This window comes from Hypomesus transpacificus, chromosome 19 (assembly GCF_021917145.1).
Source record: "Hypomesus transpacificus isolate Combined female chromosome 19, fHypTra1, whole genome shotgun sequence".
Lineage (NCBI taxonomy): Eukaryota > Metazoa > Chordata > Actinopteri > Osmeriformes > Osmeridae > Hypomesus > Hypomesus transpacificus.
The window spans coordinates 9,019,576-9,032,644 of record NC_061078.1 but is presented as its reverse complement, the minus strand read 5'-3'; the positions used below and the strand labels follow the sequence as shown (position 1 = coordinate 9,032,644).

Below are 13,069 nucleotides of genomic sequence, written 5' to 3'. Positions count from 1 at the left end.
ATCTTTTTTCCATGTGTTGCAGGTATTTCCATTATACTTTGTCAATGACAGCAATGAATTTGAAGGGACTGGTTTCCAATCCTATGTCTAGGCCTGCTACAGCGTGATTTGATCGGTCCAGATTAATCCAAAGGTAATATAGTCTGAGTTGCCATGACTTAAGGACAACCTCATCATTCCAAGATGGAGAAAAAGAAAATGTGCCCTCGTTTACTGGACTACCTGGTAGTAGTCGGAGCCAGGTAAGAATGTTTTTGTTACACACAGCGTATTAAAGCAGTACATGCACCAGCATAACAAACCTAAGAAATGTCGGATGGACCTTGTGATTCACTCTTAGCAGCCAAAGAAACAACTTCAGCTCCTCTACAAAAATACATTTCCTATTGCTGGTCCTTTTTCTCCTAACGATACCCTGTCTTTACCTCCTACCTGACAGACAACCAAGCAGTGACAGTGTAGCCCAAACTCCCCAGCTTCTACGTCGCTACCCTCTTGAGGACCATCCAGACTTCCCTCTCCCACCGGATGTAGTGTTCTTCTGCCAGCCAGAAGGCTGCCTGAGCATCCGCCAGCGCCGCGTCAGCCTCCGCGACGATGCCTCCTTCGTCTTTACGCTGACAGACAAGGACTCTGGCATCACGCGCTATGGCATATGCGTTAACTTCTACCGCTCCTTCCAGCGGGGACACCACCGCAGCCGTGGAGACAAAGCATCGCATACCGAGGCTACCACACAATCAACAGAAACAGCCAGTGACGGATCGGATGGCAGCAGTGTAGGCCCAACCTCGTCCTCACTGGCTCCACCCTGCAACGCCGAGACAAAGGCGCCAGCCGAAAACAGCACGGAGCCCAGACCCCCGGGTGGGGAGCCGAGCGCAGGACGGTCCCCACGGCACAAGCGCAGTGCTGCCAAGATGGCCAACCGAAACCGCAATAGCACCCTTACCTCACTGTGCATCCTCAGCCACTACCCTTTCTTCTCCACGTTCAGGGAGTGCCTGTACATTCTCAAGAGGCTGGTGGACTGCTGCAGTCAGAGGTTGACACTGCGAGCTGGGCTGCCACGCGCTACTCAAAGGTGAGAATTATCATTTTGTAGTGTTTTTGCTGTTTCACGATTGATAGCCTGAATCTAGATGGGATTAAGAATCTGTCTTGAAAAGTATGATTTGGGGAAAAAAATCTCTAAAACTGCATAATGTGACTATTATCAAATAAGAGCCACAAGTGTTCATCCACTCTGATATGAAAGGGGAGTTTCTGGATTCCAAGACTAGGTTGGATCAGGATGCCATTGCAGAATTTCTACATTGATAGTTTACAAAGTGAGGGAGTGACTAAGATGCACATTTCAGGAATTCAATGAGGTTGATCTTGAATATACAGTGCATGTACACTTTTTTCAAGCATGTCTATTTCTACAATGTGTGAGGTAAGCAGAGCACTTCCTAGTATTTCCAGGGTCAGCATGGCTGTGTTTGTCCCCTCACCAAATAGAGCAGAGGGTGATTTCCATGCTTGCTTTAGAAAGACACGCAGGCGGTTTTCATTCAGTGTTTATTGAATGTGATAAACCAAATGAAACAACTCCCATTTTAAAATGATCATGGATACAAAATTAAAAAACGTAAAAACTTTATTTCATGTTTTCATGTTTAGTTATGTAATGACGTAAAGCTGCAATAGGTAACAAAAGACAACAAATTTAAATAGGCCTATAAGAAATAACAACCCCAATTATGGTTAAAACGTTCATGCTTTCTTCCAGCTTGAGTTTGATTGACAGTGGTTTCACAAAATAAGACAAGGAGAAAGGTCTGCCTTGCAAAAGCACTTGGCTGGAACATAAATCCTAACATAATTGTCTGGAAAATTGCAGCACTGAGCTTTCTGTGTAACTAAACAACTTGTTGGCTTACACAACATGTTTATAAGGGACAAAACGTTTCTTTTTACAGAAAAAAAATAGCAATTGTACCTTTAAAGGTTTTCAAAACAGAAGTTGACCTTTTCTTACAGTAGCTTCGGGGCAGTGTCAGAACCTCTGGATCAATACATTGTGAGTAGACAGTCATGAGGTTTTTCTCATCACCCCAAGCAGCATGTGTTGTCCAATCCCTGGGCAGAGTATCTAGTAAACAACAAAACCTAGCAGTTGGGGGTAGTAAAAATCTCTTTCACTACTCACTCTCTATCCTGACATTTCGGCTTAGAAGTGACTGAACAGTGATAGAAACTGGGGTATAATTATTTTGTAACGGCAATGAGGGACAATGCTGTGATGGCGCTGACAGATTGAGGTCTTTGCCTGCCTTCAGGGAGCTGCTGCAGTGGGCGGGAGGACCTCTGAAGAGTTAATTATTTGTTTCTCCCCTTGTCATTGATGGCAGACACTCATTCCGAATGGGGTTTAATACCGCCACGTGTTTACACGTGTAGAGATCTGTAGAGAGCTGGCTTGTCAGCGTATCAGAGGTCACTCCAGGGCCTCTTGTGTGTTTGGTTTACTTATAGTTGAAGATCATGGAATGTTGGGTGGACAACATTAGTCTAGTAACAATAAATCCAAAAGATAAAAGATCTGTCTGAAAGTGTAGTCTTGGGAGAACAAAGCATAATAATGTGAACTGCAGTCATTTATCCCCTTCAGAACTATTCTAGATTCATGGTGATTTATGGTTCAACAGTGTTGTTAATATGTTAGCACTGACTCATAATGCACACCTCCCACATTGTTTTGTTTGGTTCAAATATTGTTATCAGGGACACCATGTGGCGTGTGTTCACGGGAGCTCTGTCAGTAGAGGAGAAAGGCAACCAGCTGTTGTCCGACTTGCGGGAGATCGAGTCCTGGGTGTACCGTCTGCTCCGTTCGCCGGTGCCCGTGGCGGGTATGCGGCGCGTAGATGTGGAGGTGCTTCCCCACGACATGCAGCCAGCGCTCACCTTCGCCCTGCCCGACTCTTCACGCTTCTCCATGGTGGACTTCCCCCTACATCTTCCCCTTGAGCTGCTTGGCGTGGACGCCTGTCTGATGGTGCTCAGCTGCATTCTGTTGGAGCACAAGGTGAGGAGCAAAAGACCCTCAATGTGGAAGTCAAGATTTAAGAGTGACTCATTTGACCTTCAAACCTAATAGTTGTTTTTTCCATTATCTCTGCTTGCCATCCCTAGTTTTGACAGCAAGTATTTCATGCTTCCGACAGTATTGTGGTAATCTAAATGAATACATCAATTTTTCTTAATTGGCACCTGAAAATGCATACTTCCTCTGTACTAGATAAGTGAAATTGACATGCCACTTGCCTGGTATGTGCTTAGCTGTATGTCTTAATTATTGTATTTTTTCCTCTCCTTATTACAATTCATCATCTTCCAAACCACAATGTAGGTGTAGGATGTACAAGGATGGATGCAAGCAAGGTCACTAAGGACATCCATAGCAATGTTTTCCTCCAAGTCTGGGAATTCAAATTAGTATTTAAAAGTGAGAAGAGGTGATGAAAGGAAACTAAATGAAACTGTCCTCCTCAATGCATCCATGTTCTTCTGCCCTCAGCAAGGTTGTGTCCCTTATCTGCTTCTACTAAATGAGACTCCCAAAGCAATATCCCAGTTGACCAACAACTACACCCACATATTTTGTAATAGGATTATTGTTGTTGTGTTTTTATTTATTTATTTGTATTTTTTTGGGGGGGGGAGGGTGTAGGAGGGGGGTAGGGGTGTAACTAAAGGTGGGATAGAATAAACAGTACTGCTTGTGTTCAGAAAAATATACTATAATGCTTCCCCTCAAGCAAAGCTGGGTCTTTGAAACAATTTTTTTGTGTGTGTGTGTCCCCATTTTTACTTCGTTTATATGTTGAATTGCAGTCTGTATGTATAGTCTCTATTGGTAACTTCAATCCTCATCTCTGATTCAACCAATCCAATCTTATTACAGCTTTTTATACTGCTGTGATGACTAATAGCACAATCATCCTGCCATCACGGCTCCAAACACATACTGCACTCCACGTGTCCTAGTCACTTTTCTTTTCTCACATCTTCCTTGCTGCCACATTTCCTAATAGCCTACCCCCCTTTTCACTATTATCGCTTTCAACCCGAACCATTTTTCTTTTCTGCAAATCAAACTCCACATCCTGACACCTTTACTGCTCTTTGTCCAGCCCATTGTTAGTCTGAACATCTGCAGAGACCTGTTCATGCATCAGTGCCTTTAGGAGAATGTGTCATGTTAGCCTTGAGCATGGCTTTGTTTTCTAGTTCTACTTGAATAATAACATTTGCTGAATCCCCAGGCATACCAGATCTGGCTCTCTTTCTAACAGGCTATATTGTAATGTTAAACTTTGTTAAAGTATTTTTCTTGACCGGGAAAACGCAAAAGCTTTTTGCAACTCGAGACACTGTTAGACAAAGCAATGGCAACAATGTTAGACAAAATGATTTGTGGCAATACATATAAAGTTTGTGTGCAGTATGTACAACCATACTATAGAACTGTGAGGATGTTTCACACCTTTCAAGTTGAACAATGTATTCTAGAATATTGACAAATATTATTATTTTCTAAGACTCATTCTGTTTTTTCCAGGTGGTTCTTCAGTCGCGAGATTACAATGCCTTGTCTATGAGCGTCATGGCATTTGTTGCCATGATCTATCCTCTGGAGTATATGTTCCCCGTCATTCCCCTACTGCCCACTTGCATGGCCTCTGCTGAACAAGTAAGGAATTGAAATCTATGTTGGATTTGTATATTTAAATATAAATATAAATAATATTCATAGACTACTACTAGGTACTTGAAGTGTCGTAATTTGTAATTATTGAGATTATGCCCTCAAAGTTTTATCAACTGACTTGTACTGAGTACTTTAAAATATCACTATAAAGGATTTACAGTTGTTTTCGTTTTCTTATGTTACATCAAATTACTTCCCCTGCAGCTCCTTCTGGCCCCCACTCCATATATTATTGGTGTGCCAGCCAGCTTCTTCCTCTACAAATCTGATTTTAGAATGCCAGACGATGTGTGGCTTGTTGACCTTGACTGTAACAAGGTCAGTATCTAAAAATTCTAGATACCTTGTTTACCACAGCTCTTTAACTTCACTTGAAATCAAATGTATGATGATTTACTGACTGAATTTTCTAATATTAATTCAGTCTACTGTTCGTCAAAGCATCTTTTTATATTTTCAATATACATGTAGAGGCCATTTACAGTCTTATTTTGTCTTGAGTATTATGGAGTGAACATATTTGTCAGTGCCTTTTTTAGACATCTGCATCACTTGCAGGTCATTGTTTAACATGCAAGTCCTCCCACTTGGTGTGAGTGTGTCAGTTCTTTTGAGAGCTTAACACTCACCCACTTCCTAGCCTTTTGGAAACAGGCATCTGCCTTTAGTGGGTGGTGGGGTATACTTCCATCAGGTGAAGAGGCGGTGTGTGATCTTGTGTGATCGGTGTGTTTTCATTTTTTTTCTTTTTTTTTTTTTCTTTTTTTTTTTTACATTTGAGCATTCTGCTTTGCTCAACAGGTTATAGCACCCACAAATGCTGAGATCTTACCTCCTCTCCCCGAGCCAGAATCCACTGAACTCAAGAAACATTTGAAACAGGTAAATCATCTGCACCAAGTCCTTAGTTAATTCTGGCGCTGCTTATCTCTCTGTGTGTGTTTTCTGTTCAGTTAAGAGCTGGAGCAGAACTAACCAGGCTACAGAAGTGATGTTAGTATGTTACCAATGTTAGTCAAGGTATTTAGAACAACAGCTTATGTACAAGCCAGTTGCAGCAGCTCCTTTAAAGTAAAGTATTGTTGTACTTAATGTGTAACCATCTCTTTTTTCAGCTTTATGAAGAGGGTTTTGGGTAGGGACAGGCTCTGGTATCTTACTCCTGTAACTACTGTTGGATGTATTTTGCATAGTGTGTGGGAGCATTTTGAATTGAGCGTTGTTCTAACACAGACGGTGGTTTTTCTTTTCTTTTCCTCTTTTCCTTGCATGCTCTAGCTCTTGGAGGTAAAAGTAGATACTATGTCTTACCCCCAGGACCTCAGTAATGACCGTAGCAGTAGAACTAACCAAACCCCCTTAATCCCTAAACCACACATTAGGATCTGGTTCTGATTCATGAAAAGATTTGTATGGTTTTGTAATTTTGAGTTTTTTACCTGTAACTTGAATCTATATGAATATCAGACCAAGATATCCGGAATTCATTGTTAATAATGGGCCTACTGGCAACACACTACACTGCCTAGCACAAGTAGAAGAACATTGTAAAATGTTTAATAATATAATGACTTATACCATATTTCATCATAGCAGTGCAGGTGACCACAGATGTGTATAATCTTTCAATGGAATCTGTTCTTCATGCTCAACAACTCATTAATTACAATTTCACAAGACCATATATTTTCTTGTGATCTTGAAATTCATTCATATCATGTCTAATTTGACCATAGATAAGCATTGAATCAGAACTAGTCAAGTTGCTGTGTGTGATTAACTTTTTCCCAAATGTTTGTGTGACATTAACTTAGATGTGTGTGTTCAAGCACTTTACATTTACAATAATTTAAAACTTTGATTTGACAGCTTTTTCCAAAAACATTTTGAGGAAGCTGAATATATAATACAATAGTTAACAGGATATCAAGCAGTATGGCACTGATGCTACAACTTACAATGGTACAAACTGTAATCTGTTAAAGCATTTCTGGTGAATTAGTAGTAGTTGTAGTAGAATGAATAGAGAATTCCAAGGTAAGTTCTCACTGTGTGTTCCAGTTTTATTATAGGCATCGTTTCAGCACTTTATGCAGGAAAACCACTGTTCCCTTCTATCTTAAAAATATTATTGTACAATTCAAAATTGAATAGATGAAAACGTGTTACATTGCCACAGACAAACAGTGGATCCAAAAGTTTTTTCCCCCCCATCTTCTTTTTCGTTATTGTCAAGAGATCTGCTCCCTTATTTGTGTATTTGCATGACCACTCCATTGTAACCACTGGCTTTACCAGTAGGTCACCATGGATGGCCTGTAGTGTCCCTAGTGGCAGAAGTGAAATGTGTTACTTTTGTATTGCATTGTTGTATTCATATGTGTCTCTGTCTCACTGTGTCTTCTATGGTTTGATCTGTAAACATATTTTGTCTGTTCTCTCTCTTTCTCACTCTCGTTCATCCTCTCTGTCACTCCTTTGAGTTAGGAGTTCGTATTGAACTCTGGATACATACCGTAACATATGTTTTTTCTAAAACAGTTTCTTTTGTTGTGAAAGCCCTGGTGAGCCCGATGATTGGTTAAGACAATACATTTACTGCATAAATAAGTGGCCCAAAAAAATCTCACCAAAATCTTCCCGACTTTTTTTCTTTATTTATCCAGCTCAATTTAGACATTATGATTAAGAGCATTTTTATTATAATTGTTTTACCCCAAAAAAAAAACATTTTAATGGAAATTGGGGGATTGCATCTATCTATCTTCTTTTTTTTCATGTGCTTCCTGTCACTCTCAGCAATTGGTCATCCCAGCCTTTCATGTGATCCTCCTGCCATTTCTCTTGTCCCCCTTCCTAGTGTCTGGTTAGGTTGACCGTGATCACCCAAAAGCAGATCTTCTCCTCTGACAATAAGGTTCCTAATTTTTCCTCCTGTGGAATGTGCTTTCCCCATGCACGAATTCTGTCCCTGACAAAACAGGATTTTTTTGTCTTGCTTGTTACTATTGATATTATGTTTCCTAATTACCAAGTTTTATAACCTATTACGATTTATGTACAGAGTTATAGAGACTCAATAAACCACATTTTGATAGCCCTGTTGTACATACCCACCATTGCTTAGTTCTGGCTTGAGCATGACTGAATTTGTGTGCATCTGTCTTGCCTTCAGTGAGTGTTCTTAAACTAACGTTAAAACTAGTCACTGCAATGAAGTTAGGTGAGTTCAGGGCTAATCAGCAATAATCCATTATGCTAAGCAAAACACTGAACGAGTCTGCAGCAATCCCAGAGTGCTTTTCAAGCGAACATGTTTCCAACCCATCGCTCTTTCTCCTGACCTTTCCTAAAAGACACTCCCATTTCAGGCATCAGCACACACGATTTAAGTACTGTTGACTTCCTCTTTAATACGATCAATTATCACTTATTACTACACGTCAACAGGATTCACCTTTTTGGATGTGAATACTTGAACAACTATGTGTATGGTCTTAATGTAAAACATTTTTGCACTTGCTGATGCCTGAGGTGAGAATGCTTGCTCATCGAGCTGTGGTTTCTATTTCACGGTACTGCAGTATACCACATCCCTTTTTTTTTTACCCACTCCAGGCCTTGGCCAGTATGAGTTTGAACACCCAGCCCATACTGAACCTGGAGAAGTTCCAGGAGGGCCAGGAGTTGCCGCTTCTTCCACCTAGCCGGGACAAGGTGTCACCCTCATCAACTGAGTTTAACCCACTGATCTATGGCAACGATGTAGATTCTGTGGATGTTGCCACCAGGTAAGACTGGACCTTCAGTTATCCTTATCATCCTTGTTCTAGCGGTTGTAAAATGCCTCCTACTGCAAGATAAGTGAAGAAGTATTTTTAGAGAGCTCATATGGTTTAGTCTTTGAGTACAACCCCTTCCCAAAAGTTTTTTTCTTATACATATCATTTGTTATTCTCTAACAGGGTTGCCATGGTGAGGTTCTTCAACTCTCCAAATGTGCTCCAAGGATTTCAGATGCACACTCGCACCCTGCGTCTGTTCCCACGGCCTGTTGTGGCGTTCCAGGCTACATCCTTCCTTGCTTCACGACCCAGACGCTCAAGCTTTGCTGAGAAATTGTCCCACACCCAGGCGGTAGAATTCTATGGAGAGTGGGCCCTAAACCCCTCCAACCTAGCTTTTCAGAGGATTCATAACAGTAAGTCTTAATTTTTTGGGGGGTGATATCATGTTACAGTATCTGGTATTTTAATTGGACTGAATAAATAACAATATTATGTCTAAGAGTTGGCAATGGAGATATTCCAAGAAAACGTTACTAACTACTTACTTCCATGTTTCAGACGTGTATGATCCCTCCCTGATTGGAGACAAGCCTAAGTGGTATGCGCACCAACTACAGCCAGTGTTTTATCGTGTGTATGACGGCAGCTCCCAGCTGGCCGAGGCCATGGCTGGGCCCCTGGAAGACGATGGCAATGACTCAGACCCAACAGATGATAGGTAAAAAAATAAATACAATATAATTTTTGTCACAGGAATCCCATCCAAGCTTATTGAAAGATCAACAGAAGTATTTGAAAGTAATTGAGATACTTGATTTTCCTAACAGTTTGTACTGTAAGTCTTGATTGAGTGGTTGAGTTGGCAGTCAATAAAACAAATCAAGATCAGTCAAGACACTCACGTATTAGATTTGAGTATTTATTGATAACCATGACATGGAAATAGGTTTGACTTTGGCGGAGTGGATGATCTAAGGGAAGCGCTTCCTGCCTCTTCAATGCAACACATACATACATAAATGACATGAGGCGGGGAGCAATAGAGATATAATCCCCCTGATGAATAGAACATACAGACAACAAGGGTGAGAAGGGGATGGTGGAGGGCGGCAGCAGCACTGATCATACAACAACCGGGGTGTGTGTGCGTATCCGCGCAGACTTTTAATGTTGTCTTATCAGACGTGGCCCAATGGGCTTGTGCTGGCTAACACAGGTGTGATAATGAGCGGATGACGCACGCTGCCCGAGTGCCATGCCTGATCTAACTTCGCTTATTGCATTCAAGTAGTTGACAGTGTTTGCAAACATTTAGTGACCCAGATCTGCAGTCCATTGTAAAGCTTGTCTTTCATTATTTGTTGTTGTTAAGCACATTGGGTTTAACAAGGTTTTTGTCTTGGTAGTAGCGACAGCGAAGCTTACGATGACTCCAGCTCTTCCTACTCCTCCCTTGGAGACTTAGTGAGTGAGATGATCAAGTGTGACATCCAGGGAGACACACCAAGTGAGTATCTTTCAGCCATTAGCTGTCTAAAGCTTTGAGCCATCACAAGAGCCACCACATAGACCACAGATCCTCTTGTGACTAGATCAATGAAGAAAGTAACATTTGAAAATATGAAATACATGTGTTTGATATGTAAATTATAAAGGTTCCATGTGCACATTTGTTTGGATTTTCTAACCTTAATCTTGTCATATTTTTTTTGTGAATGGAAATAAATATATTTTTCCGGGATTTTAGGCGTACATCCCCCGACTCATGCGGCTCTGGGTGATGCCAGCGAGGTCGAGTTTCAGGACTTCCAGGAATTCAAGGAAGGAGAGGGTCCAGATCGTGCTTCAGAGGTCTGCGATGGACCATCCGAGCCGTCTGATGGACAACCTCTCCGTTCGAGCTCCAGTACCACAGCCAGCTCAAGCCCCAGCACAATCATTCAGGGAGTCAACCACGTTAGTGACAATCATCCAACCAAGCATTAAAAAAGATGATAGATTGTAATTAGGAGGACATTTTCTTTTTTTTGTTTTTGGAATAATAGATTACCATTTGTTTTCATTAACAGGAGCAAACAGAACAAGGGGAAATGGAAGCGTCTGCAAGTGCTGCTCTTCAGAACCCTGTCCCGGTATTGGGTGGTCCACCCTTCTCCCGACCTACCCCCGACTCTACAGCTGTCGACTCAGTCACTAAGAAGCGAGAATATGACAACCCCTACTTTGAGCCCCAATACGGTTTCCCTGCTGAAGAAGACCCTGAATCAGAGGAGCAAGAAGAGTCATACACACCCCGATTCAACCAAAACCTTAATGGCAACAAGTGCGTTCAAAACACCTACCTTTCTTTCCTTTGTGCCCTAAAAAAACATATTTGAGAGAGAGAGAAAAAAAATTGGCTTGTAGTTCTTTGTTCACTACTGTTACAGGCTACCGTGACAACCCTGTCTGTTTTACAGGGCCCAGCGTCCACTTCGCCCAAGCAGTCTAAGGCTTCCGGGAGAGTCTGATGGAGAAGGTGACTCTCGTAACAGCTCCCCTATCTCAAACAACAGCGGCGATGGTTTTGGGGGTCTCATGTCCTTTGCCAGTGAGTGTCTTTTACTTGGTTGTAATTTAAGTCTCAAAATGTGTTTTCATTGGTATGGTCTATCGTAATTTTCTATTCTCTAACTCGTCTTGATACTCCCCCTGTTGCTGCAGGTAATCTGTACAAGAACCATGGCACCAGTTTCAGTCTCTCCAACCTAGCTATCCCCAACAAGGCTGCAAGAGAGAAAGCCACACCATTCCCCAGTCTCAAAGGTACAGTGACCCAGTCAATTGGATCTGCTACATCTCATGTGATCTCCAGTCACTTTTTTTCTTTTTCTTTCTTATGGAATATCCTATTAGTGTCTATCCTTCCTTCCCTTACTGTGCATTTGTTCACCTTCTTTTGTGGATGTATGTATGTAATGTATGTGCACACTTTAGGGAAGGTGTTAAAATTCAGGAATTTTGGCTGTATTTAGATTTCCAATTTGAGTTAATTTTCCAGCTACAATCTCCATTATCAGTTTTTAGTTACGTTTTGTATATATGCCCTCTAGCTGATGTATCCTTCAGGTTTATCACCACAATAGATTAAAACATCCATTATAAGCAATACATTTTCAAGACTTAAAGGATAGTAACAAAATTATTTTGTTTATCATCATCAGACAATCCTTCAAAATAAGAAAAAACGTATACTTTTGCTCTAAATCTCAAATATATAGTTTACAGGACAATGCAGTTGACTACTTGCATGTTCAGCTCTGATAGTAAACCTGCCAGGTGTTGAAAAGAGAGACTGGCATTCAGACATGGCTTTGTTTCCCTTTCTTCATGTTTCAATTCAGATCTTTCAGATTCAGATGTGTATAAGGAATACATTAGCGATCTTTAACAGTGTTCTTAGCATATTTAGCCTTCAACGTGTATCTTCACTTCCTTTCTTTTTTGTCCTTTTCCTCATTCTGTTCACTTTCAATTTTATTTATATTTGATACTCCAAAAGAATATTTTAATTTTGATGTTGAGGAAGAAACGGAGCAAGGTTTGTAGCAATATTTCTTTTCAGCTTGAATATGTCCCCCCTCTGGATTGCAAAGTGAATAATATGGCACTATTTTCAAGGAGTATATTGAGCACCTGACAAAGTCAGATCTTTCTCTCAAATATTTAGACTTATAATGTTCTCTTTTGTAAATGTTTACGTTTCAGTTTTGAAAGAAAAAAGAAATGCATGTGTTCATAACTCAATAGCTCCATCCTGTGTGGAATAGCTGCCATAGCAACTTTTTGTTTCTTTGATGGTCATGTGTTTTGTCTTTGTTCAGATGAAAGCCCTGAAAGCCCGGGTATGTTATTGTCTGGTGTGGTAGTTTGTTGTTTGACTAGACCCTAATTTGACCCTGATATTAGCACCTCCTTTCCCAGTGGGTGAAAAGGTAGATATACCTGTATGTTTATTCCTGTACAGTATATCTATACCCTTCCTTCTGTCCCCTTATCATTCCTCTCTGTGTGACTGATTGGAGTCCTTTTGTTGCGCTATGATGCACACATTTATAGACTACAGATCTTTTAATTGTCATACAAATGACTCTCTTTGCACTGATGTCAGTTACTGGAATGTGGTGTTTTTCAGAATGGTTGGGGTCCTGTTCAATTCCACAGAACTTTGGGATTATAGGATGTATATATCTGAGATAGAATTGAAATTCAGGTTCAACCTGCCTTCTTTCCCCACAACGTCTGTTCCCTTGCTAGTCTTGTTCGGTGACGCTCCCTTGTCTCTGTCAAAATTCCCTGCTTTTATTCAGACACGTTTTTTGGTAGTGATGCAGAACTTTAAAGGCCTCTTGTTGAAAACAAGAGTACACATTGAAAAGAAGGAATTCTCACACTGCGTCATAGGTTAAAGTTAAGCTATCTGAAACTACTTCCCACACAGCTTGGTCTTGGAGAGATGACAAAGCATCTTATGATGCACTAC

At 40.9% G+C, this 13,069-nt stretch overlaps 1 protein-coding gene across 9 annotated transcripts in view; it reads left to right on the top strand.

Annotated features, from left to right (window-relative positions):
• madd (MAP-kinase activating death domain) overlaps positions 1–13,069 on the top strand; it is a 36,406-nt gene that overhangs the window by 5,610 nt on the left and 17,727 nt on the right. For all 9 annotated transcript variants that reach the window (XM_047042724.1, XM_047042723.1, XM_047042720.1 and 6 more), the window contains exons 2-15: positions 23–242; positions 440–1,084; positions 2,770–3,073; positions 4,610–4,741; positions 4,964–5,077; positions 5,561–5,641; positions 8,378–8,550; positions 8,725–8,960; positions 9,106–9,265; positions 9,954–10,054; positions 10,295–10,503; positions 10,617–10,870; positions 11,007–11,137; positions 11,251–11,352. In XM_047042724.1, the coding sequence (XP_046898680.1) occupies positions 184–242; positions 440–1,084; positions 2,770–3,073; positions 4,610–4,741; positions 4,964–5,077; positions 5,561–5,641; positions 8,378–8,550; positions 8,725–8,960; positions 9,106–9,265; positions 9,954–10,054; positions 10,295–10,503; positions 10,617–10,870; positions 11,007–11,137; positions 11,251–11,352 (2,701 nt within the window). In that variant the 5' untranslated portion in view covers positions 23–183. The remainder of the gene's footprint in view (positions 1–22; positions 243–439; positions 1,085–2,769; positions 3,074–4,609; positions 4,742–4,963; positions 5,078–5,560; positions 5,642–8,377; positions 8,551–8,724; positions 8,961–9,105; positions 9,266–9,953; positions 10,055–10,294; positions 10,504–10,616; positions 10,871–11,006; positions 11,138–11,250; positions 11,353–13,069) is intronic.